Raw genomic sequence first — 27,083 nt, forward strand, 5'->3', positions numbered from 1 at the left:
TCAAGCAGCTTCAACTCCAAAACCCTCAACATTCTCCCCGTGTCAGCGTGGGTTTCCTCCAGGTGCTCCGGTTTCCTCCCACAGTCCAAAGATGTGCAGGCTAGGTGGATTGGCCATGCTAAATTGCCCATAGTGTTCAGGGATGTGTAGATTAGGTGGGTTATGGGGGGATGGATCTGGGTGGGAGGCTGTGAGGGTCGGTGTGGACTTGTTGGGCCGAAGGACCTGTTTCCACACTGTAGGGATTCTGTGAAACATCAACAACTGAAAGCAAAAACTGAAACCCTGGGTCTGGGTGAGTGTTGCGAGGTTGTGTTGAATATTTGTGAATTGGAAGGCAGGAAATTAGAATTTGTTAAAATGATGGAGGGGGGAGGAGAGCATAGTCCCTTTAAGAGGTGATGTGCTTTTCTAAGTCTCGAGATTGAGACAAAAATGTCTTCAAGCAGCTGCAGATGTACAGATAGTTCTGAAATTGAAACATATGTATCATTTGGCTGTGTGGTTGGAAACCTGGGCTTGTTTTGATGTTAAGGCAGCTAGCTTGAATATCAGCCAATTAATTTAAACCAGGAACTTAGAGACTGAAAACCAATTGAATTTAAATCTGATGGTGTTGTCACCTAGAACTAATCCTATTATAAGAACATTGACAGTTCCTCAAGGGTATATATGAAGAGGGTTTTTGAAAGTCAGGGTGAGAGCGAACTTATCAGAAGCGTAATTCTCTGGCTATCACAGAAAACTTTAAGCTCTTTGATTAAGCACCACCTAAAAGGTACTGCGGCACTGTTAGTTAATATTCCTAACATCAGAATTCGACAGGGAGAGGCATTTCAGACATCAGAATTGATGGAGAAAGGCGTTCCTTGCTGAAGATCAGTGGAGAGGGCACGGAGCATTCCGGAAGACGCATCCTGACTGCAGTTTTCAGAGTCTAAGTTTCAATTGTTTTTCATATTAGTTTGGTTTATATAAGTGGGAATTGTATTTATTGGAACTGCATACTAATAGAATTTTGTTTTATTTAGGGAATAGTTAGTAGTTAAGGGGGAATTGTTCAGTTTGTTAGTAGTTCTGTTAATTTGTTCACTGTTAGAGTTCAATAACTAAATTGTTACTTGTTTATAAGGTTTTGGAGTATATCTGTTACTTGATGATAGAGTGCCGTCAGGAGTTCATTTCATTTAAAATCCCCTTCATAACAGATTATGAGGCAAGGTGAACTATTCTGGGTGTTTCGGTTTTAATTATCAGAGGGGTTCGAACTCCCCTCCGTAACAGTGAGCCTGACTCCACCCACTCATGCTTCTTTTGTCTAATCTTTCAAAATAAACAAAGTGATTTACTCCACTTTCCATGGAGAGAACACCTTTGCATCAGATTAACATCATCCCTCTTCAAGAGAAACGGGACAAACCAAATCCTTCTTAAAGGCACGGTGGAACTTGAACCTAGGCTTTCTGAGCCCCAGGGTCACAAGAGCCCTTTGTTCTAGCTCAGATGCTGAGCAGAAATATCCAGGAGGGTCTCTTGAGGCTCACAGAAAACTGCATTTCCACTGGCACCAGGGAAATCAGCAAGCTCACGACATAAGCGGCTTATGCCATTAACAAACAGTAGATCTAAAATAAAAAACCACCTTCAAGTATATCTGAGCACGTCTTCCCATTAGTTTAAGATGGACTGAAACCCAAGTGCAGAGACAATACAGCAACACCAGGACACCATTCATGAAAGCTTACAAAAAGATCTTTATTAGACAATAAATACAAAATTGTAAAATACGCAAATATACACAAATAAAACTGTAATAACATTTCTCAAAATATATCACTCGACAAATACTGTAACTCATATCTAATTGTTGATTGAAGTAGTGGGTACACACAATAATAGATACAAGTGAAAGCTCCTAATGAGAGAGCATTTAGCAACCTTGTCATGTGTTATTTGATAATACAATAAGATGATTGTAGGTTCAAGGCAAAATTTCATCATACAACTGTTAGTTTATATTCATTAAATTGTTCAAAGTATCATTTGGGGAAAAAATAACAACTACCAGAACAAGAAAGGTTCAGTGCTTTTTTTATTCTTTCATGGGTTGTGGGCAAGACCAACATTGGTTGTCCATCTCTAACTGCCCCTGAACTGAGTGGTATTTCATGGCCGTAAAAGAGTCAAATATGTCATTGTTGGCCAGACCAGGCAAAGCCAGCAGATTCTTTCCATAAAGGGCATTGAACCAGAAATGTTTTTACAATTGATCATAGTTTCATGGTCACCATTACTGAGGGCTTGGTTTATAATCCTGACACCTTCTTTTAAAAGACAATTGAATTTTAAATTTCACCAGCTATGGTGGGATCCATGTCCCTGGAGTGCTTCCCTGGGAATCTGAAATACTCTTACAGTAACACAATCACCATATCACCAGTAGTTAAGCTCACCATCACTCATTGCTCTGAAATGTGAGTCTCTGGTGTTACAGCAACTTCCACTTTCACACCATCATCTCCCTCAGGGGTGCCCTTGTTTTTTCTCAGAGCTTCCTCTGAGGCAGCACAGTGGCTCAGTGGTTAGTACCACTGCCTCACAGCACCAGGGACCTGGGTTAGATTCCACTCTTGGTCGAATGTGTGTGGAGTTTGCATAGTCTCCCCATGTCTGTGTGGGGTTTCCTCCGGGTGCTCCGGTTTCCTCCCATAGTCCAAAGATGTGCAGGTTAGGTGGATTAGCCATAGTGTCAAGGGATGTATAGGCTAGGTGGATCAGCTGTGGGATATGCAGGGTTACAGGGATAGGGTAGTGAGGTGGGTCTGGGTGGGATGCTCCTTGGAGGGTCAGTGTGGACTCAATGGGCTGAATGGCCTGCTTCCACACTGTAGGGATTCTATGATCCCTCCTGATTCAGCCTCAGCTGAGAAGGATTTCCTGTGAGTGATCTGTCACATTGACAAAATTCATGAAGCCACAGAGACATCCTCATCGAGACAATTATGTATTTGCGACACTGCGTTGTCTTGAACTGTTAGGGAACAGCTAGCCCCTGTCCAGCAAGGCTGCAGTTTTATATGTTGGTCTTGAACAGACTGATATGACACCAGGTATAAAATGTTCAAATGGTAACAGAGGCAGGATTGGAGAGAGAGACAGATGGGTTAACAATTTCCAAAAGCCAGGCTGCCAGTTTATCAGCCTCATCCCACATCAAGGCCATTTTTGAACACTCTGGTAGGGTAGTGAACTTCCCAGTTCTGACGTAGGGTCACCAGACCCAAAACGTTAACTCTGATTTCTCTTCACAGATACTGCTAGTCCTGCTGAGCTTTTCCAGCAACTTCTATTTTTGTTTCTGATTTACAGTATCCACAGTTCTTTCGGTTTTTATTCAAACGCAACTTTGGTATTAAACATAGGATCCGATACATCAGTTTATTGGTCTCCAAATAAATGCACACTCGTTTGAGTACAATTGGGATTAAAATGTTTCTATCCACAAGGTAACATTAAGGTAACGACACTCTAGATAAGAAATCTTTCATCTACTAGTGTCTTCGCAGCCAGGTTCCTTCTTGAAATTGTTTTCCTTACTGATTCCAGAATCTGATGACATAAGAAACAAAAATAAAGACATGCATTCTGGTTTAAAATGAACTTGTAATGAGTTCTGAGCTGCCTGAGTGGAACAAGAGTTATTTGCAATTTGCATTTGTATAGCACCCTCCACACCTTCAGGGTTTCCCAAAGTTTTTTTTACAGCCAATGAGGTGTTTGTGAACTGCAACTCAAGAAATGTAAAGCGACCAGTTGTGTACACAGTGAGCTCCCACAAACATCAGTGAAATAATGAGTAGGCAATTTGTTTTAATGAGGTTGCTCAAGGGATTAATACTCAAGGAGTCATAGAGTCATACAGCATGGGCACAGACCCTTCCATCCAACTTATCCATGCCAGCCAAGTTTCCCAAACTAAATTAGTCCCATTTGTCTGCGTTCGGCCCATATCCCTCTAAACCTTTCCTATTCATGTACCTGTCCAAATGTCTTTTAAATGTTGTAACTGTACCTACATCTACTACTTTTTCTGGCAGTTCATTCCACACACAAACCACTTTCTGTGTGAAAAATTTGCCCCTCAGGTTCCTTTTAAATCTTTCTCCTCTCACCTTAAAAATTATGCCCTCTAGCTTTGAACTTTCATAGAATTGAACAGAATTTCCATAGAATCCCTACAGTATGGAAACAGGCCATTTGGCCCAACACTGGGCCTCTGAAGAGCATCCCACCCAGACCCATCCCATTCCAGTAATCCTGCATTTCCCATGTCTCACCCAGATACACATCCCTGGACACTACAAGGCAATTTAGCATGATCAATCTGCCTAACTTACATGTCTTTGGACTGTGGGAGGAAACCCACGCAGACACAGGGAGAATGTGCAAACTCCACCAGGTAGTCGCCTGAGGGTGGAATCGAACCCAGGTCCCTAGTACTGTGAGGCAGAAGTGCTAACCACTGAGCCACCTTGCCGCCCAATGCTTGGACTCTTCCCAGCAGGGAATTAAACCCTAGTCTCCTATGTGACAGGCAGGGATACTAACCACTATAGTGACGACGAACCCTAGGGAAAGACATTTGCTTTTCACCTTATCTATGACCCTCATGATGTTATAAACCTCAAACTCCTATGTTCCAGTTAAAAAAGTCCCCGCCCATCCAGCCTCTCCCTATAACTCAAACCTTCCAGTCTCAATAACATGCTTGTAAATCTTTTCAGCACCCTGTCCAAAGTAATAACATCCTTCTTACAGGAGGGCAACCAGAACTGCACACAGTACTCCAAATGTGGCCCCACCAACGTCCTGTATAGCTGCAACATGACATCCCAACTCCTACACTCAATGGACTCTAATCCAATTTAAAAACAAATCTGCTTACCAAGGAGGATTCCCGTACTCTTCCTTTGTATAGTGCCATAGCATATTTGAATGTCCATCTGAAAGGGCAGATGTCAGGCTGATGGAGTTTCAGTTTAACATCTCATTTGAAAGGCTGCACCAGAGCAGCAAGCCCACAATACTGGAATTGTCAGCTAAGATTTTGTGCATAAGATTGGAACACACAAATTTCCGACTCAGAGGCAAGGGTGGTACCCACAGAAGGGCAAAACTCTTGGTCTTGTTGTGCTACAGAATCTGCTCAGGGAAGTAAAACATCAATTTCTTTTACAAAGCATCCTCCTTTGGCTCCATCTTGCCACAAGGCTGCAAGAGTCAGCAAGATCATGTGATACTGCATCGCATCCTGTCATGTTGCACATTGTACCTCACTGGCACACCATCAGACTGCTAGCGACTGTAGCCTGTCTCAAACATGCTTGTAATCAGATGGATCTCATGCTCAATGATGCAAAAAGGCTTTCATTTTAATAATCCTGCTCGATCAGTTTGCTGACTCACTCTGAACTAAAACTGTTAAAACAGTGAGAAGCAGGAATCTCGAGGGTGTGGGTGAGGGAGCTCTACCTGTGTAGCAGTGTTAGAGAGTGTGTGCATTAGAAACTGGGAACTCAAACATCACATGGATGCAAGCTTCCTTCAATGATTCCAAACACAATATTGGCCTGACTTTGCTGTGACATCAGAAGAAACTTTTGTGTCATGACTGGACGTGGGCGTTGGCCCTTGGAATATTAAAGGGAGAATGCTAACTTTCAGTCGTTCACAGCCATGTGTGTTCAGTATTGAGAACCTCACCTCAGGACAGACTGACTTTGGATGCAAGGGTGGTGCAATGTACACTCACCAGGATTATGCCAAAAACCTGGAGGAGTACATTATGAGAACGCATTGCCTAAACTTTGTTTGCAATCTTTGGAGTCGAGCTGACTGACGGGTGATCAGATTGAGGTGTTTAAAATCTTTAAAGGATTTGAGGAGGGCGATGTGGAAAAACGATTATTCAATTTGGTGAGGGAATTTCAAAATCACATGGACATCTTAAAATTAGTGAGGCCATTTAAGAGTGAAATTGGGAAGTACATTTTCCTTAAGAGAGTGGTAGAAATTTAGAACCTTCTTCTTTATAAGGATTTGGATGGAGGGATGCTTGGAACTTTCAAGTCTTAGTTAGGTCAATCTTTGTAAGGTAAGAGCACAGAGGAACCTATGGCAAAGGTGTGAAGGTACAATGCAGTCATCGTGTGACTGAAAGGCATAGCAATTCTGAAGGGCTGAATGGGCTATTCATGTCCGTATACTCCTCTTTCTTCACATTTAAAGCAAAACCTTGGTACAAAAGCTAGATAACAATCAGGATCAGAGTGATACCCTGAATAAAAAGGTGGTGGGGGGGCTTTGCAGAGTCAAATTTCTGAGATGTTCTCACGCCCCTAATTGCGGTTTTCAATCTGGTTTTCACCTTTGCTGGTGGTTTTGGGTGAGATGGGGAATATATATATTGTGTCATAAAGTGTGGAGACAGGCTAGGTGGAGTCAAGCGCCTTGTCTTCACTGCTGCTGTTATGTTTGTCGTAACAGCAGAAATCCAAGGTCCTGACATAATTCAGATTAGTGTTCAATCGCTGTCACTTACCTTCTGTACAAGATAAGTGATGATTGTTGCCAGCACAAAGTCCTGGGTGCCCAGATCCACGACAGAGAAGAGCAGAATATCAAACAACAGCAGGACCAACTCATGGCCATAATAAAGAACATTGCTGAAGAGGGTCCGGTCATCTGAAAACAACGAGATTGGAAAACAATTGAGCCTCGCGTACCAAGTCGGAAACTCTCACATTAGGCGTTTTGTTGGCTGGCTTCGGGCATTTCTACAGTTGTAAAAACAGGATGGGAAGGTTGTACAAATAGACAGACATGCTCACAAACAGCAGGAGTTATGGACTCCCATTCAGGATGGATCAAGGTGAACAGACTGTTCCAGTTTAACATGAAGGTGGTGATTCCCTGCAATAGAATGTCTGGCAAGGCACCTGAAGCAAATACAATCAGTGCACGTTCAAGAGAGAGCCAGGCAGACTTTGGCTCAGAAAAAAACAATTAGCTTTTACAAGTTACAGTAAAACCTACCTGCATCATGGGAGGGAAAGCCAGACTGAATTTAGGGCTGGGTTACATAAGGGAATCTGAGGGCAGAGGTCTTAACTTTAGTCAAACAGGTAGGTTTTGAGGAATGTCTTAAAGGAGCGGAGAGTGGAGAGATTTACATAGAAACACAGAAGATAGGAACAGGAGGAGGCCAATCGGCCCTTCGAGCCTGCTCTGTCATTCTTCACAATCATGGCTGATCGTCCAACTCAATAGCCTAATCCTGCTTTCTCCCGTAACCTTTGATCCCATTCATCCCAAGTGCTATATCTAGTCACCTCTTGAATACATTCAATGTTTTGGCATCAACCACTTCCTGTGGTAACGAATTCCACAGGCTCACCACTCTTTGGGTGAAGAAATGTCTCCTTATCTCCATCCTAAATGATCTATCCCAAACCCCCATACTGTGACCCCTGGTTCTGGACACAGCCACCAGCGGGAGCATCCTCCCTGCATCTACCCTGTCCAGTCCTGTAAGTTTTTTATAACTCTCTATAAGATCCCTCCTCATTCATCCGAACTCCAGCAAAAACAATCCTAAACGTGTCAATCTCTCCTCATACATCAGGCCTGCCATCCCTGGGATCAACCTGGTAAATCTTTGCTGCATTCCCTTGACAGCAAGAGCATTCTTCCTCAGAAAAAGATACCAAAACTGCCTGCCTGGAGGTTGCAGGGCTTAGGGAAGAGGGAACTGTAGGACTGGGCAAAGTGTTCAGCAATGATGCTCCAGTCATCAGGATGTGGATCAGCTCAGTCCAACATTCGCTTTTCTCCCACCTGTCATATTGTTTTGGATTAACTTTGTAAGAAGGTCAAGCGTTGCACAATACACAATGGTTGCAAAGGGAAGAGAGTCTGGGACATTTTTCACTGAAGTGTAGAAGGTTGAGGCGTGACCTTATAGAGGTTTATAAACTCATAAAGTAGGATGGGGTTAATGGTAGGTGTCTTTTCCCTAGGGTTGGGGGATTTCAAGACTAGGGGGTATTTTTTAAGGTGAGAGGAGAAAGATTTAAACAAGACATGAGGGGCAACTTTTTTACATAGAGAGTGATTCATGTGTGGAATGTACTTCTGCAGGAAATAGCGGATGCAGATAGAGTTACAACGTTTAAAAGACATTTGGGTAAGTACGTGCATAAGAAAATGTTTGGAAGGACAAGGGCCAAGTGCAGGCAGGTATGACTGATTTAGTTTGGGATTATGGTCAGCATGGACTGGTTGGACCGAAGGGTCTGTTTCCGTGTTGTATGACTCTATGACTCAAAATAACAAAACTGATTTCCCATTCTATGAGCATTACTGAAAACCTAGCGAAGAGGAGAATTGTGACGGATACAATGACAGTTCGAGGAAGGTGGAAGAGACCATTTACATGTTATATTTCAAGCTCAGCAGATGCCAGCAAAAAGGCTCCCGACAAGGGAACAATTACCCTGAAAATGAGAAATACAGGTCCAGTAATTCATTGGAATCTTCCTAATTTTCCACCCAAATTTTGGTTTGCTTCCCCTCCGCAATGTTGTGTTACAACTCACTCATGGAGTTCAGGTTGCTGTGGCAAACTGCACTTGTACATGCATGATGTTGTCTAGAGCTAAGGACAGCAATAGCAGAGATTCCAACAGTCTTTGCATCACATGGATAATGTCTATGGGTGCATGGCTGGCCAAGAATCTCTTAGAATCCCTAGAGTGTGGAAGCAGGCCTTTCAGCCCATTCAGTTTACACCAACCCTCTGAACAGCATCCCACCCAGACCCTGCCCCCTACCCTAGTCCTGTAGCCCTGCATTCCCCATGGCTAACCCACCCAGCTTACACATCCCTGGACACTATGGGCAATTCACCAAGGCTAATCCAACTAACCTGCACATCTTTGGACTGTGGGAGGAAACCGGAGCACCCGGTGGAAACCCACGCAGACACGGGGAGAATGTGCAAACTCCACACAGACAGTCACCCAAAGGTGGAATCAAACCTGGGTCGCTGGCATTTTGAGGCAGCAGTGCTAACACTGAGCCATCGTGCCACCCTCTCCCCTGCTCTTATCTTGTTGGAAGGATTTGCAGGTTGATCATTGACCTGCATGCCTGCCAACATTTCTTCACTGCTGGGTCCTGGTGCAGGACCTGACTCCAGGACTATCTAACTCACAAAGCAGAGATGCTATCTACTGCTGTGCTACAAGATGTCTTCTCCATATTGGGACACTCCACAAAATTCTAATGTTACAAATGGAAATGTGCGTTTTTGTGATGAAACTTGAGATAATGGATGTAAAACAACAATTCTCAGCAGATTTCACCAAAATAGCAACATGTATTACACAGGCCTGATTTTGGCTCTATCAGTCCAGGCAAAGAGCTACATTTAGATTTTGACAGGTTGTCTCATGTGGTGAGTAATCTCTCCTAATCATATTAAACACTGCCCTGAACTTTGTATGACTGCTGCAGGGACACTCTTTGGCCAAATTCAAACTGCAGCAAATGCTGCCAACATGTGTTAAATCTGGTTGCTGCAAAGCTGAACAGAGCCAGTCAGGGAAACACAGGAAAACATGCTGCTCTTACCATTGTAAAAGAAACTCCGATCGTCTGAACGTTGAAACTCAAAGTCCAAAATTCTCTCCAGAAAGAGTTTTTCCTTGACTACATAGTCCATATCTTTGTAGGCCTGCACAAAGAGCACTCTGTAAGATTGTTAATGTCGAGAATAGTTTGCATATCAACAAATGGTAAACATTCACTGGGTACCTCATCTCAACTAGACATTGCAAACTGCTTGACCCCAAATGACTTACCTTTGAAGTCCAATCACCGTTGTTTTGTTGGCAAATACACCAGCTGTGTGTGTGCACAGTCAGATCCCATAAATCCTGAGTAAATCAATGACCACTGAATCTGCATTTGGTGGCATCAGTTGAAGTTTGACCAGGGTGTCAGGAAGACTTGCTTCTCTTCAAATAACACCAAGGGATTGACTGCATGCATTTTTCTCGATAGGTAATGCCTCAGTTTAATATCTCATCCAACAATACAACACTTCCCTCACATCCTCTGTATGTTTGGGGGGTGGGGGGGTTGTGGTCCATCAGCAGCATCACCACTGGATTAATCATACAGAACCTTGGGTTAATATTTTAGGGACCTGGGTTCAAATCCCACCATGGTGACATTTGAATTCAATAAAAATCTGGAATAAAAACATAACATACTGGCATCCATGTTCCTGTTGTTAATTTTTGTGAAAACCCATCTGGTTCATCAATGTCTCTGAGAGAAGGAAATCTGCTATCTTTATCTGGTCTGGCTCATATGTGACTCTGCATCCACAGCAATTACAGTTGACACTTAACTGCCTTCTGGGCAATTGGGGATGGGCAATAAATGCATAGACAAATTTTAATAAGTGCCAGATATTATTTTAGCAACTTACTAGCCTAGGACCAGTAAATGGGGACTGGACAAGAAAATGGGTCAGCGTAAGTACTGTGTAAAGTCAGGAGTACAGTTTGCAGAGATTTGAGGCAATTGAGGTCATGTGCTGATGACATGGTGGGGGCCACAGCAGCTAATGGACAGACTGGGACTTTGGCCAACCATTTAAAACCAGATAGTCAAGATCTCACGGGCAAGCTGCTCTTCAACCTCTGGTGGCAATAGCTCAAAGAACGGCACTTTACATGGATACACCTCTTCCACCACTCGCCGAGTTTTTAACACTGCAACACCAACTTCCCAAGTGCTTCCTTATCTCAGACGATGAGGAGGGGAGGTCACCAAAAAGAGGTAAAGTTATACTCTTAAAAGAGAAAGGCAGTAAAGTGGCTCAGTGGTTAGCGCTGCTGCCTCACAGCACCAGGAACCCAGGTTCAATTCCATGTTCAGGTGACTGTGTATGTGGAGTTTGCACATTCTCCTGTATCTGTGTGCGGTTCCTCCCACAGTCCAAAGACGTGCAGGCTAGGTGGATTGGCCATGCTAAATTGCTCATAGTGTTCAGGGACGTGTAACCTGGGTGGATTAGTCACGGGAAATGCAGGGTTGTAGAGATAGGGTACACAGGTGGGTCTGGGTGGGATGCTTTTCAAAGGGCTGGTGTGGACTTGATGGGCTGAATGGCCTGCTTCACACTGATTTTATGAAGAGGAAAATTTGAGCATGCTAATCATTCCTAAATCTCAGTTAACAGTTCCCAGTAAATCTAGTTAACGGTTCCAAGCAAAACTGGGAATTACAATACAGCAAAGGTGAGGCATTAGGAGAAGGAACGAAAATAAAATTGACAGAACAGGAGGAAAGAAATACAAATTTAAACAGATTATGCAAAAGAAAATTAGCAAAAAATAGTTCAGATTGGAGCAGACTCTTTAAGATTCTGCTTTTTTGACAAGTTATTTTTTGTGGTTTCAAACCAGGCTTCTATTTTTACTGATAGAGTTCAACAAACCACACCCAGGGTCCCAGCTGTTGTCAAGCAAAATATTAAAAGCACATTTCCTCCAGAGCCCTCTCTCTGACCCTGCAAGTATGCCACTTCAGAAATATCTCTCTCCCACTACAGAGTGCACGGGTCTCCCTGTTGTTTGGAATGTTGGATTGACTGGTCGGATTGAAGCTTTTGGAATAGATTCTTGTTGTTTTGGACAGCAGAGACAGTAGGACAGTTGCACAAATGCATTCATTTCAACCAGTTTTACAAAAGTATTTTAACTCTTTGTTAATGTTAAAACCTTTCCTGTCAGATGATCTGTTATTTCAGAATGAAAACTTGGTTTTTGAGTTTTTGCTTGGTAAAGGTAAAAGGTTGAATGGTCATCTGTACTTTCGCTCACCAATTTGACACCCTCCACATCTCTCAGAACAGAACTGCATCTTCCCTTCAGGTGCCTCAGAGGAAACTGTGAATTTCCTTGTGAATGTTAACACACAGCACAGCCAAGTAAAGACAGCTAGTTTCCGTCCCTAAAGGGCATTAGTGAATCTGTTGGATTTTTGTTTAAAGACAATCTGACACTTTAATGGTCATTGTTACTGTTGTGTGCCTTGTGATTTTCCACATGTTAGTTCACATAGAACATAGAACAATACAGCACAGGAACAGGCCCTTTGGCCACCATGTCTATGCCAACCGTGATGCTATTCTATACTAATCCCATCTGCCTGCACACGGTCCATATTCCTCTATTCCCTGCCTATTTATGTGTTTTTCTGAACGTCTCTTAAATATTGCTAATGAATCTGCTTGTACCACCTCCTCTGGCAGTGCGTTCCAGACACCTACCAGCTTCTGTATAAAAAACCTGCTTTATACATCTCCTTTAAACTTTCCCCCCTCACCTTAAACCTATGCCCCCTTGTATTTGACATTTCCGTTCTGGGAAAAAGACACCAAATATCCAACCTATCCATGCCTCTCATTAGTTTATATTCTTCTATCAGGTCCACCCTCTGCCTCTGATGCGCTAGCAAAAACAATTCAGGTATGTCCAACTTCTCCTTATAGCTAATACACTCCAATTCAGGCAACATCCTGGTAAATTTCTCTGTTGCACCTCTCCAAAGCGTTTACAAAATTTATACCACAAAACGGCGGGTTCGTGTTGAAACTGATGTCTTGAAGTTTATTTACAACACTAATTATTTACACATCTGTAATATTGCACATTTACACAGTCTGGGTTCAGTACTTACTGATGTTACTCTACATTACACGAACATAAGCTGACTAAACACACCACACTGACTCCATTATAGAAAGGCAGCATCTAAAGGTGAGAGAGACACCTTTATACTGCAACATTACATGTCATGATGTCATGTAACAATATAGTCTGGTCTGGAAACAATGCCTATCTATATACAACAGTTACTGATGCTAGTTCCATTAAGATTTGAATTCAAATTCACAAAACTGCCATGGTAAGATTTGATCACATGCTCTCTATTGAGTAAATATTACTAATACATTGCTGAATCACTAGCTTAAAAACAAAACAAAAAAGATTCAGGCTCATTCCTTTCCACTTAACACTTGCTGCTCTGTGTCGGAATGAGGTCCACATTTTGACCATTCCGAGGATACACAAAGTTCTCCTGTCTTCCTTGTTGGGTTTATCATGCCTGCTTTATATTTACTCAGAGACCAATTGTTATGTCTCTCCTAAAAGGAACAGATCGAATCAGCGCAGACTGGAAAGTGAACCCCGACCTCTTTGGAACTTGTGACTTTAGAACTTAGAACTTGTAGCTGAGTTCAGCCAAGCATTTAATAAACCTGCTGAATGAACCACTGATTAGAAGATTATTGCTTCAAGTCTTGTATCAGGGTTTACGTTTATAAAATGGGCTGATCCCCAGTGTAGCATTAAGTGGACCATATATCAAAGCGGAGGTGGTAATGTCACTGGACTAGTCATCCAGGCCCCAGCATAATGTTCTGTAGCAGATGGTGAAATTTGAACCCAATTAAAATCTGGAATCAAAAGCTCATCTAATGATGAACATGTAACCACTATTGATTGCTATAAAAACTGATGAGAAATCCTGTGACACTGCTAGACATAAAATGTTCTCCTCATGAATGAGCAATGGCACCAAATTCAAGACTGCTCATTATTTAATCCCATGTTGTTTAAGGGATATTTCTGGTATTGACTGGCTGCTGTGTTTACACCCAACCCCAGCAACCTGAATACAATACTGTAACTCAAACTGGCATTCCATTGCGTGGCTGAGGGAGTGCTGCACTGTCCAAGGTGCTGTCTTTCGGGTGAGTCACTAAACCAAAGCCCTGTCTTTCCTCTCAGGTGGAAGTAAAAGAGCTCAGAATAGTATTTTAAAGAAGAGCGAGGGAGTCCTGCAGGAGATATGGATAACACTTAATCCCTCAACCAACATCAATAAAAACAGATACTTTTGGAGTGCAGAGAAACTAATTCACTGCTGTTTGAGACACAAATGCAAAAAGGCACTTAAGTGGTAAAAGTAGCATATTAATTGCTAGCCTTGTTGGTCAAATAATGGGATTGGTGTGATACCAAAATATAGATAAGGTGCAGGAGTAGGCCATTTGGCCCTTCGAACCCATAACTGCTAATTAATAAGATCATGACTGATCTGATTGTAACCTCAATCTAACATTCCTGTCATTCCCGGATAATCTTTTATCTCCTCACTTAACAGGAATCCATCCACCTCGTCCTTAAAAATATTCAAGGATTCTGTTTCCACCACCTTTGCAAAAGACAGTTCCAAAGACTCTCAAACCTCCCTGAGAGGGGGGAAAATGCCTAAAATCTGTTTTAAAGGATCAAAAAAGACAACATTTAAATAATTTAAAATTAAATTACTTAAGTGTTCTTTGCAATTAGATTAACTGAGAGTGGACTGCGCTGTAATACAATTGCTCTTATCACAATATACACTAACTTAAACTAACATACTCAACAGAATTCAGGTCTTCTACCTGCATGAAGTAAAATGGAATTGCCAGGTGAAAGGGCAGTGTGTTCATTCTGTACATCCCATACGGTGCCCCAGGGGTGTTTCCTCTTGATTTCACACTACATAGTCAACAAACTTCTAATAAAAACCAAAAGAACTGCGGATGCTGTAAATCAGGAACAAAAACAAAGTTGCTGGAAAAGCTCAGCAGGTCTGGCAGCACCTGTGGAGGAGAAAACAGAGTTAACGTTTCGGATCCAGTGACCCTTCCTCAGAACTCAGGGAACTGTTCTGAGGAAGGGTCACCGGACCCGAAACGTTAACTCTGTTTTCTCCTCCACAGGTGCTGCCAGACCTGCTGAGCTTTTCCAGCAACTTTGTTTTTGAACAAAGTTCTAATGTTCTTTTATCCCAGAGGCTACATAGTCCCACAGCAACCCACACAGTAGCTAAATATCCCACTCTCACTTCAGGCAAAAAACAAATGAAAGGCACCAGCTCACATGTTCAAGGAAGGATGAAAGGAACTTATTCATGGTGTAGTAGGCTTTCAGATTCTGCTGCAGGGTGGCTGAACCCTCATGAATGCTTCGATTTCCTCTTGCTGCCTTCAAGGATAAAGAAGAAAACAAACTGAGGGCTCAATATCAAGGCCACATTCCACATCAGATTTAAGTCCATGTCAAAGATGATAGCATTTGGTTCAACAGCTCTCTGCTGGTCTTTATGCTGCTCACAAATGTTCTCTCAATCTTCTTTATTTAACCTCATGAACTGTACCTTATCTCAGACTCTCTTCCTCAGCTGCTCCCTGTCGTAGTAAGTTCTACATTTGGCCATTTCTGTTGATAATGAATTTTGTCTGAATTCCCTGTTGAATTTATTAGTGACCACCATACATTTATATCTTCAAGGGTAAACATCTTCGCAATGCTATCAAAATCTTTAATGTATCCAATATACCATCACTCAGTCTTTCATTTTCTACAGAGCCTTATCCATCTTATATAATCTTGCAGCTCTGGTAAATTCTTATTTTTACCTTCAGGGCATGATTTTCATTTTGAAGGTCAGAAACAGAGGTCAGGACATTTTTGGCGTACGCATGCACATACCGCATGCACACAACACACAGACACTACACACACATGCACAGAACACACAGATACATACCAAAACAAAACACACAAAAACGCGCACACACAGACAAAACACACACTGACACAAAACACACATGGTGGATGTGATGTAAATGGTCTTTGAAATGAAAGCCAATTGATAAAAAAGTGCCACAGAAAAGGCTTGTCAGCAAAGATGAATCACATGAAATAAATAGGAGCGATATGAAGTTGACAAACAGGAAACAGAGAGGAATGGTGAACAATTGTTTTTCTCGGAGGTATATGGTGGCATCCTCAGGTGTTAGGATAAGGAGCACTGTTTCTTATGACATAAATTATAAATTTAGACTTGGGTGTGAAAGGCACAATTTCAACATATGAGTCCTGTGTCTTTGTTCAGAATCCAGAATCGTGTTGTGAACTGTGAGGAGGATGCAGGCTTTATAAATGGAGACATACAGCACAAAAGCAGATGACGTGTAGTGAAAGTTTATAAAACACTGGTTCAGCCTCAGCTGGAGTATTGCGACTAATTATGGGCCCCATACTTGGAGAAGGATGTGAAAGTTTTAGACAGTGTGCAAAAGCATTGACAAGAATGGTTCCCCTGGTGAGGGAGTTCAGCTATTTTGATAGTTTTCAGAAGCCAGGACTGTCCTGCTTAGAGAAGGTAGCGATGCATTGTGTTTGAGGTGTTCAAAATCATGAAGAGTCTGGAAAGAGCAGGATTTAACGTTTGTTCTTATGTGGAAGAGCGATAAAAAACTGGAAAGGATTACAGAGGGAATTTCAGAGCTTTGGACCTAGACAACTCAAGACACACTCTAAAATAACTCCACAGAGACCGGTATCCCATCACCCAGTCACCTTTTATTTACATGTGGACAGTTCTTGACTCTCCAATTGGTCCAGCTCCCTCAGATCCAGCTCTCAGAGTGAGCAGAACCTCTGATATTCCTGTTTTTATCTGTCAGCCAGGGCTCCTTGATTGGGCCAGATTAACAGCCCCAATCAGGGAACTCATATTCCATGAGGTCCAGCTGGCTGATCTTGTCACAATCACTACACATTCGTTAAAGTGCAGGACAAGCAACATACAGTCCAAGCTACCAAAAATAACTGGGGCGGCACAGTGATTAGCACTGCTGCCTTACAGGGCCAGGGTCTGGGGTTCGACTCCATTCTCAGGCTACTGTCTGTGTGGAGTTTGCAAATTCTCCCCATGTCTGTGTGAATTTGCTCTGGGTGCTCCTGTTTCTTCCCACAATCCAAAGATAAGCAGGTTTTGGGGATAGGGTGTATCTGGGTGGGCTGCTCTTCAGATGGTCGGTATGGCTTGCCCCCACACTGTAGGGATTTGAATAAGAAAACACTGCTTCAACCACAGTGAGGCCAAACATTACATTTTTAAAACAATTAAAATCGGACATTCCTGAAACAGAGCTATTAACAAAACTTGAAGTACCTCATTCAGCGGCGATAGTATCCGATCATATTGTTGTCTGACCTTGTTAGAAATTAACACCTCAAAAGTCTGGACATCCATGTTGGGCTCAAGACCTCTCATTGCACAAAGGTTATCCTGTAAAAAGTGAACATTTACAAAACATTGTTAGTCAGATTGTTTCTGACCTTTCTTTAACAATAACCTCCCTCGACCCTCCAAGATCACATTGACTGTATTAATTTTCTTTCCATTGTGCAACCACTAGCTGGCACACAAGTTGATAGAGCGAATGGCCACCTGTTGAATAACAAATCCGTGTCTTTTTCTACTGTCTCCCATTTCATCAGATGTTGATGTTTCTGCACCTGGCTCCATTGGATCCCCTGGATACAGCAAGTTCAGGAAATTCTGTCTGGAAAAAGCATATTCTTGAATGTACAAACCTTTTGTCCCTTGAAGGTGAAGGAAAAGAATAAATGTACTTGATTTCGATTTCCTCCAGGATTGATTTCCTGTAATCCCTGCAGACAAGCACTCAAAGAACCATACAGGCACAGCAAGAACATTTCTCCCTCTTTCCCAGCGAACAGTCTAGAACTAGGGATCGTAGTTTTTGAATAATGGAGATGAGGATAGATTTCTTCACTAAGAAGATGGTGAACCTTTGGAATTCTCTACCCCAAAGGGCTGCGCGTACACATTTGCCTTGGGGAGGCTATGGCCTATTGGTATTATTGCTGGGCTGTTAATCCATAGACCCAGGTTTTACAGACACAGGTTCAAATCCTGCCAAGGCAGGTGGTGGAATCTGAATTCAATAGAAAAAAGTCTGGAATTAAGAGACTGATAATGACAATGAAACCATTGTCAATTGTCAGAAAAAACCTATCTGGTTCATTAATGTCCTTTAGGGAAGGAAACCTTACCTGGTCTGGACTACATGTGACTCCAGACCTACCAACAATCCAAATCTCAATGTAGTTAATTACCCTCTGAGATAGACATTAAATGCTGGCCTAGCCAGTCACAACCTAGTCCCTGGTTCCAACAGGTCTGAGAGGGATATGTTCAAAGGAAATTCAAGGGTTACAAAAAATAAGGTGGGAAAGTGGAGTTAAGATAATGACTCAGCCATGATTTCATTAAATGGAGGGAGAAACACAAGACACTATACATCCTACTCTAATTCCTAACTTTTTAATGTTCTCATTTGATGGAAAATTACAATTATTTAAGATTGATCTATCCCACGTATCACAAAATCTGATTACCTCTTCCTTCTTGAGATTGAGATACATCGACTCCATACCAATGTCAGCTTGTCCATGTACAGACCGTCCATGGATGTAGTAGCCATAACACCTGTGCAGTAAGACCAAGACTGATACCTGGGTGGAATTTATTTGCAGAATGTTATTTACACTTGATACAAAAGAAAACAATGTTAATATTTCCACTCCAAACTCAATTTCTTTCAGTGAACTTTGACAAAAATCACATGGTGACAATCATACTGGGTCAGTTCCATCCAACACCAAGTTACTTGCGAAAGATGTAAAGGGTCAGAAGCGAAATGCAAAATGAGGTGAGGAACAGGTCATACTGGAAAGTGATTTAAGAGGAAACAGAAAATAAAATTAGCTCTTTTAAATCACAGCTCTTCTGTATAGCTCTTTGGTTAGTCATCATAGGTGGCATGAGTTTAGAGGTGACTTTCCTGAGATTATTGCACAATTGTGGCTCAGTTGGTAGTAACACTTTTCTTGGAGTCTCAGTGTTCTGGGACAGAGCCCCAGCCCAATGCTCCAGCAAAAACTTCCAGATTAACACTCTGCTGCTGGACTGAGGGAGCACTGCACAATTGGAGGTGGCATCTTTAGGATGAAATATTACACTAAGGCCCCATTTGCCCACTCGGGGTAGATGTAAAAGATCCCCTGACACTGTTTCAAAGAACAGTGGGAAATTATCTCTAAACACCCAACCAAACTTATCCCTCAATCAACATCGAAGAGCAGATTAGCTGGTTGTTAACACATTGCTGTTTGTAGCAGTTTGGCTTCATACAAATTGGCTACCGGATATCTTATACCACAATAGAATCAATACTTCAAAAAGCACTTTATTGGCTGTAGAAAGCTCAGAGACATCTGCAAGTTGTCTGGAAGGCCCATGTTCTGTTCAGGTGTAGCCCTCTGGCAGTGACTGCATTCCAGACCCGCTGTCTAATGGCCATTGCTTCCCCAGTGTGGAATCAGACTCTGTAATCTGTACTCTCACTTTGGTTTGGACTAGGAGTCTGGACACAAGACCAAGGAGATGGCAGCAGCACAGTGGGAAAATCCCGAGACCAGTAATCCCAAGACCCAGTCTCAGGTTCACATCCAGGGCCTCAAATCACAGCAGCCGGGGGTGGATATTAAATTCAATTAACAAATGTGAACTAAGTGCCAGTCTCATTAATCATGACTATGAATTGCTTGTTGCAAATATCAGTGATTTCTAATGGACTAATGTCCCTTTTAGGGAAGGAAATCTGCCATCAATATTTGGTCTGGCCTACATGGGACTCCAGACCAATAGCAATGTGGTTGACTCTTAACTGCCCTCCAAAACATCCCAAGTCAATCAATTTTGGGGCATTTAGGGATGGGCAACAAATGTTGGCCTTGCCAATGATAATCACATCCCCTAAAAGAAATGTGTGACAATAGCCAGAATACATCACAACATCAGTTGTAATAAATATGATAAGCAAGTGTCTTAACTGTGCACATAAAGTCCATACCCACAAGCTGGTTAGCAGGGTTTACTGGATCAGCAATCAGAGATAGGTCTGCGTACTCTGACTGATTTTAGTTTTCTCTCCTGAGCCCAGAAGCATTAAACATCAATTGCAGTACACTGGCAAACTTAGTGAAGACAAAGGGAGATTTTTCGATGGTGTGGCTCAGTCCCACCGTGTCAGGGCCAAGATTTGTTTTGTTTTGTTTTCAGTCAGTAACTGGGCCACTTTGTGGAACAGCCAGCGAGAAGTGTGATACTCACATTACTCACAGAGCACAAGTCTACAAACTGCTGAATCTTATCTTCAACAAATCGTTCACAGAATCCAACACAGAAGAGCACCTGCGAAAGATTGGAATATCTCTGGTCAATGCAGAATAGTCTGCTCAGCTCCAAACAACTTCAGTAAGGGGTCAACAACTGGTTAACTAGCCTAGAGGGATAATGCTCAGTTCTCCAAGTCTTTTTTTGTTGGGGGGAGGGTATAGATGTCCCTCCTACCCCTGTATTTCCTTACCCAACACATTGTGCAAACTGAGAGATGCAAGAAGCAAGGAGCCTGGCAGAGTGGGAGAAACCAAAGGGATGTTTGTTATGGGTTACTCTCAGGAATTTTCTTGTGACTATTTAACAAGACAAGGGAGTACTCAATGTATGGCAGGACACAAGGAAGCTCAGAGGAGCAGAGGAATTTTGAGCTGCTTGTCCATTGATCCCTGAGGGAGGCAGGTCAAGTTAATGGGCCAGGAAGATACATAGGGCACATGCTTTTATCAGTCGTCACATGTTAAATAAGAATAGGGAAGTTATTTTGGAGCTGTACAAAACTTTGTTTAGGCCACAGCTGGAGTACTGCGTGCAGTTCCGGTCACTGTACTATAGGAAGGATGTGATTGCACTGGAGGGGGTGCACAGGAGATTCACCAGGATGTTTCCTGGGATGGTGCATTTGGCCATGAGGAGGGGCTAGATAAGCTCAGTTTGAAGCAGACAAGGCTGAGAGGAGCCCTGATAGAGGTGTATCAGATTATGAGGGGCACGGACAGGGTACACAGAAAGCAGCTGCTCCCCTCAGCTGAAGGGTCAATAATAAGGTGGCATAATTTTAAAACAAAAGGCAGGAAATTTAGAGGCAATTTAAGGAAATTTATTTTCACCTAGAGGGTGGTGAAGTCTGGAATGCACTGAGGGTAGTTAAGGCAGGAAACCTCATAACCTTTAAATAGTACTTGGATGAGTGCTTGAAAAGTCATAACATTCAAAGCTATGGGCCTAATGCTGGAAAGTAGGATTAGTGAAGATAGGCGAGCAGAAACTAGATGGGCCAAACGGCCACTTCTGTGCTTTACACTCCATGACTGCTCTGTTGTAACTCTATTCTCTGACAACTGGTGCACCAGGGTGTATTTGGGTCAGATAACTGGGTGCCTGCAGTGCCAGTCTCCAGCACTTCCCTCCAAATAAAAATGACTAAACATGGAAATCAAGCAAACCCATTACTTATCGCCATTGGGCAAATGCAAGTGTCCAAAATCTGGTGAAAGCCTATCAGAGGCAAACGCACTTGCAGCATGAGAACAATTTACAGAAAACAATGTCGCCAGGTTTACAAAAATAACTTCAAATCTGCAACAAAGCTCTCAGCCTTCAGCTTTGAACTCTAAGAAACAGTGGAAATAGAAAATAGAAATTGCTGGAGAAACTCAACATGTATGGCAGCATGAGGGGAGAGAGAAACAGAGTTAATCTTTTGAGTCCAGTGATTCTTCAGAAGATCCCAGCATCTGCAGTGCTCTGCTTTTACTCAAGAAACTCCTGCCTCTTCCAGACCCTCTGTAAATAACCCTGACCCTCTATTATGGAGCCAACAAATGTTGTTTAAATGTCTCTGTCGCATTTAAAATAATGATAACAGTTTTGGGATTTTTAAAAATTCTCTAATTGGATACTCCTGACAATAAAAAGGAAGTTTCACAACAGCCTTCATATATCGTTTCAAAAGATTCAGTCATACAGCAGAACAAAAATTAGATTAGCAATCTCCCCTGGAAACAAGCAGATTGTTGTAGATATTGTTGATCAATCTGTTATTTCACATCGCTGGAGTGAGTGGGGTTTGAACACAAAACTTCTAACCCAGAGGTGGGACTACCGCTGCTCCACAACAGCCCAGCAGTTTCAGCCTGTTCAGATGGACACGAGGCGTCTTTGCAGCAAATGGGACTTGATCCCAGCCCTTCTAGCCCAGAGGTTGGGACAGTACAACTGCACCACAACAGCCCATCAGTATGTTGTAAACTAGCCTATACTGTCCCAAGTGAAACCCTCTCTCACAAAGTCAACATCATTAACCAGTGGTTGGGTCTAATCGGTTGATGATACCTTGATAATCTATAGTATTTTGGTTGCTGTATGCCTAACCTGGATTCATACGAAGAAAAACACAAAACACTGCAGATGCTGGAAACATAGAGGCCAGGCACCATCTGTGCAGGGAAAGAAAGCCGGCAGTTAATATTTCAGGTCTGTGATGTTTCATCAAACTTTAGCAGTGACGGCTCTCTGCCCACGAGCAGCCAGTTGAAGGGACCTATTAGACCATGTTGTTGACACTGACTGGAGCTTTCCAGTTACTCAGATATCATCACGTCGCTGTTTAAGGGATCTTACTGTGTGCAAACTGACTACTGGTTTGCCTGCATCACAACAGCGTCACCTCCAAAGTATTTTATTGGGCGTAAGGAGCATGGGTTGGCCGGAGATTGCAAGAGGTATTGTTGAAATGCAAAGTCTTCTCGTCTTCCCAGTTTCCTTTGTTCTGACTGAAACTATGTCCTCTGTCATGAGTCCAACAGTTTAAATTCTTAAGGACATTTATGTCTAATCATATCGTTCCTTATGGAAAGCTTCTCTTTAGCTGCCAGCAGTATGACAATCATTGGAGGGAAAAATGTGTTTGTGGGAGAATGAGGAACTTAAACTCTTGGTAGTTTTGTTTCATGACCGTGACAAAACTGCTATCCATTTATCATTGCCAGGACCCCCAGCACAATAACTAAAGCATCTGAAGCCATCTTACTTGGACTAAACCGACTGCCAACCACATGGATACTGCTATTCCATATCGAAGAATTGGGCTCCAGGGAGCCAGATTAACATCAGGTCCTGGATGTAGATTCAAATTCAGATCTCTTCGGGCAATGTTCTTCAAGCCAATGACCTGGAATTAAAAATATGTGAGCCAATTACAGGAATTCATCATATTGGCCAAATTTGTGTCTTCTGCTGAGAGCGAAAGAATGAGCGAGAGAAATTTCTCATGCAGACTGCCACTGGAGCACAGAATGTTTTGCCAAAGGGAACTGTAAAGGTTGAGAACAAGACTCATTTTAAGAGCAAAGTAGATAGCGTTTCTGGAGCAGAGCAGGATACAGAGCTAATGGGAGAGCACGGGATAGTGGGATTTATTTTGGAATGCTGTAGCAAAGCATTAACATTGTCAGTGCTGTAAACATTGATATTTGAACCTGTTAGCAAGAAGGTGCTAACAGCCACTGCTATAAGATCCTCAATCAAGGGAGTCAGATCATTCACATCTAGTTTTTAAGCCTACAGCACTATAGTCACTGGAAACTAAAGTGAATAGAGCTCCTCTAATTCTGCCCCCTTGCCCAAACCAAATTTTAATTGCTCTATCACTGAAACCATGCTTTTCGTCACCAAGACCCTAAACTCATGAATTCCCTCTCTAACTCACTCTTCTTCTCTAACTCACTCTTGCTCTCTACTTGCTTTTCTCCTGTAAGATGCACCTTAAAATCTACCTCTTCAATGAAGCTTTCGGACATATAACAATCTCTCCTTACATGGTCTGGTATCATGTATTGTTTGTGACTTGCCCTGCGATGTTTTAAAGGTGTTATATGTATGGAAGTTGGTGATTGATGATGTAATGATGTCCTGCCTCATTAGGATTAGTTAGGATTAGTTTGAGGGAACTGAGTCTATTCAAGTATCGATTTCTACATCAGTGCTGAATTTGGGTGTTCATGAGCTTAAAGATAATGTCATATGACCACCAGAATACCACGGACTGGTTTCACCTGAGATTCGATGATGACACACCAACCATAGTCTAACTTCACTGGGGGCTGAAGAGAATGGGAGAATCTTTCTTTGAAGAAACGGACTATATTGGCTAAGAGTTCTCCTATGAAGATCCAAGTAGAAATGAATAAACAAGTAGACTATTGGTACACCTTCCCTTAGCCGCTGTTCCCAATCACCAAGGCCACCAATCTCCTACCAGACACCATGTTACCAAGGCACAGGATGGCATTATTGATACATGGAGAGGAATGACACATACTTTCCCTGACCTACCATGTCAGCGCAGCTTCAGCAGCCCACCATTACGACAGGGCCTGGCTAATTTTCCAGGATCGGGATCACCGGCAGTGGATTTCTGTCCTTGACTGTCGGAGATGGGGTGGTGAAGATTACCTGCAACAGGTCTCCAAATCCCATCATCTTTTGACCACTTTGTTGCTCAAAGATTTGGACAATTTTGGCAGATTTCAGTCCCACAAATCGTGCAATTGCTTATCCTGTGATTGATTCACGGCACTTTCTGACCTGTTAATGACTAAATTCTTCTTTCCTCCAACAGCTGTAGGCCAGAAAGGGTACTGTCCTGGGCCCATCCACTCTATTGGGATGGTAAGGCCCCTAGGAGCACCCCTACTTATATCTGAACCCCCCACCCCTGCCTTTGCAGCTGTATTTGTCCCATCCTCTGTTGTTCATTTTCCTCCAGCCAGAACAGAATTGCCAGAATGATCTTAGTGGCTAAAACAAAAATCTGCCTTGTCCTAAATGTTTCCGTAGTTTTCACAAGCACTTTTAAAGTGGTCTACATTGACAAAAGTGCAAAAGCTACCAGTTTGGTTATCAGCTCCTGACTGATATACTGACACTATGTTGGCCATGAAGATATACAAAGATATTAGCAAGGCAGAGGATTGCACCCAGCAGTGATGCTCACCCAGTCAAACTGCTCACTGGTAAACATAAGCACATAAAAAATAGGAACAGGAGTAGGCCATTCAGCCCCTCAAGCCTATTCCTCCATTCAATACGATCATGGCTGATCTCATCTCAGCTGAGGCTGAGGCTGAGTCCACGCTGAGGCCTGGAGTTCAGGATGTCGCCGTGAAAAGAGAAGAGAGAAAAGAAACACTAAAAAAGAGTTAAAAAATAAAGAAATGGACAGAGTGAATGAGGTATGGCTGAAGCATCCTACTCCACCATCATCTTCGACCTGAGTTGGGGCCCTGAGGACTGAACCCTGCAACATGCCACTAGTTGCAGTTTGCCAATCAGAAAAAGACCCATTTATCTTGACTCTCTGCTTTCCCTTGGGTTAGCCATTCCTCTATCCAAGCTAATAAATTACACCTAGCCAATGTGATTGTACCTTGTGTCTTAACCTTCTGTGTTGCACCTCATCAAATGCACTATTGCTTTCACAGATCATACAACAACCAATGAATAAGGGATTACAAACAAAACCAGAAGCTGCTGGAAAAGCTCAGCAGGTCTGGCAGCAGCTGTGGAGAAAAAATCAGAGTTAACGTTTCGGGTCCAGTGACCCTTCCTCAGAACGATTGAGGAACCGGACTCAAAACGTTAACTCCGATCTTTTCTTCACAGATGCTGCAAGAACATCTGAACTTTTCCAACAACTTCTGTTTTTGTTCCTGATTTACAGCATCCACAGTTATTTCGGTTTTAACAAGGAATTACAGCTGTGTGACAATGATACCTTGGGGACTGGCTAGTGGTGGTGAGAGATGGAGGTGAATTTTCCTAAAAATATTCCAGCCTCATCATGTAAAAACTGTTTTCCAAACCTGGGACAGCTTTGATCCTTAGAAATGACCATGCTTTTAAAATTCAAACGCTGTACAGAGTAGAAAAAAAAATAACATTTTCAAACAATCAATCAAGAAACACAGATTAAGTTTTAATGTATATTACTTCTTTTAACATTGACCGAAGCTGGCAAGAATTAGCAGCAACAGCTTAATTGACTTTGAAACAACTAGCAGAAGAAAGGAAAATGGCGAGCCTTGATTGCTGCTGAGAACTTTCTGACTTGTATCTGGAACAAATAACACGTTCCTTCCTGCTCACTTGATAGAAGACAGATCCTTCAGCTCAGCTACACCGAGAGGAATTTGTTTTGTTCTTTGAAAAGAGGCCAGAGGAATTTCACATGTGGAAGGTCACTAATCCCCTAACTACAGTAACTTGGGGGGAATTCTGTGTTCTTGCATTCAAACCCTGCTCATGCCAAACCACAATCTAATTTCCTACTAACCTGGGAGAATAATGGGATTCTTTCCCTGAGAAAACAGCCTGAGGACACTGTTGGAACCAGATATATCCCCTGTGATCTTTCTCGCTCTCCACACACACTGCCTCCTCCACCATCTCAGTTTAATGCGAATCTGTCACTAACTCCTCACACTCCAGCTGATTCGAGTCTTGCCACAATCTTAATGAAAACACATGGAGAGGATGGAGCTTTCACTTGTGATGTTCTAACTAACTGTTCTGGCTGGGACATGTCGCCATAAGTGATACACCACTAGATGGAAGACAGTACAGATAAGCATTTGATCCTAAGAGAGAACTCCAAAGGCACAGGTACAAGTTGTGGGTCAACTGCTGCAGACAGGCTGAACACATGCAAGAAAATTGAACACTTGAATCAAAATGAGATGGGTCAGTTCAGATAACAGCTGAATTTAAACTCACTATCCCAGTGACTAGAAATTCAACACTGCCCCACAGCAGCTAACAGGGAGTCCTGTATTTTCAACAGAGTTCACAATGTATACTGTATCTTCTCTGTTAAATCCAGAGTTACATTGTTCAACCATCAGGCCCATCACAGAGTTTAACCCTCCAATGCAAGCTAACAGGAGTCCAGTACTGTGCTATTAGATTCACCGCATAAAGCGACACTCCACATTACAACCCACTCGCTACGCCAACACTCAACATTACAGCCCACTCGCTACACCAACACTCCTCATTACAGCCCACTCGCTACACCAACACTCCTCATTACAGCCCACTCGCTACACCAACAC

The 27,083-nt window shown here is 42.6% G+C and overlaps 1 protein-coding gene across 1 annotated transcript in view; it reads right to left on the reverse strand.

The window, feature by feature from the left end:
• Positions 1 to 1,736: 1,736 nt before the first annotated feature.
• LOC109914370 (meckelin-like) overlaps positions 1,737 to 27,083 on the reverse strand; it is an 89,072-nt gene continuing 63,725 nt past the window's right edge. Inside the window, exons 21-28 of the mRNA XM_048606057.1 lie at positions 23,003 to 23,143; positions 20,185 to 20,265; positions 18,408 to 18,524; positions 17,155 to 17,271; positions 15,072 to 15,176; positions 9,694 to 9,796; positions 6,602 to 6,744; positions 1,737 to 3,609 (exon numbers count right to left, since the gene is read on the reverse strand). Of these exons, the coding sequence (XP_048462014.1) occupies positions 3,529 to 3,609; positions 6,602 to 6,744; positions 9,694 to 9,796; positions 15,072 to 15,176; positions 17,155 to 17,271; positions 18,408 to 18,524; positions 20,185 to 20,265; positions 23,003 to 23,143 (888 nt within the window). The 3' untranslated portion in view covers positions 1,737 to 3,528. The remainder of the gene's footprint in view (positions 3,610 to 6,601; positions 6,745 to 9,693; positions 9,797 to 15,071; positions 15,177 to 17,154; positions 17,272 to 18,407; positions 18,525 to 20,184; positions 20,266 to 23,002; positions 23,144 to 27,083) is intronic.

Source organism: Rhincodon typus, chromosome 15, assembly GCF_021869965.1.
Source record: "Rhincodon typus isolate 14 chromosome 15, sRhiTyp1.1, whole genome shotgun sequence".
Classification (NCBI taxonomy): domain Eukaryota; kingdom Metazoa; phylum Chordata; class Chondrichthyes; order Orectolobiformes; family Rhincodontidae; genus Rhincodon; species Rhincodon typus.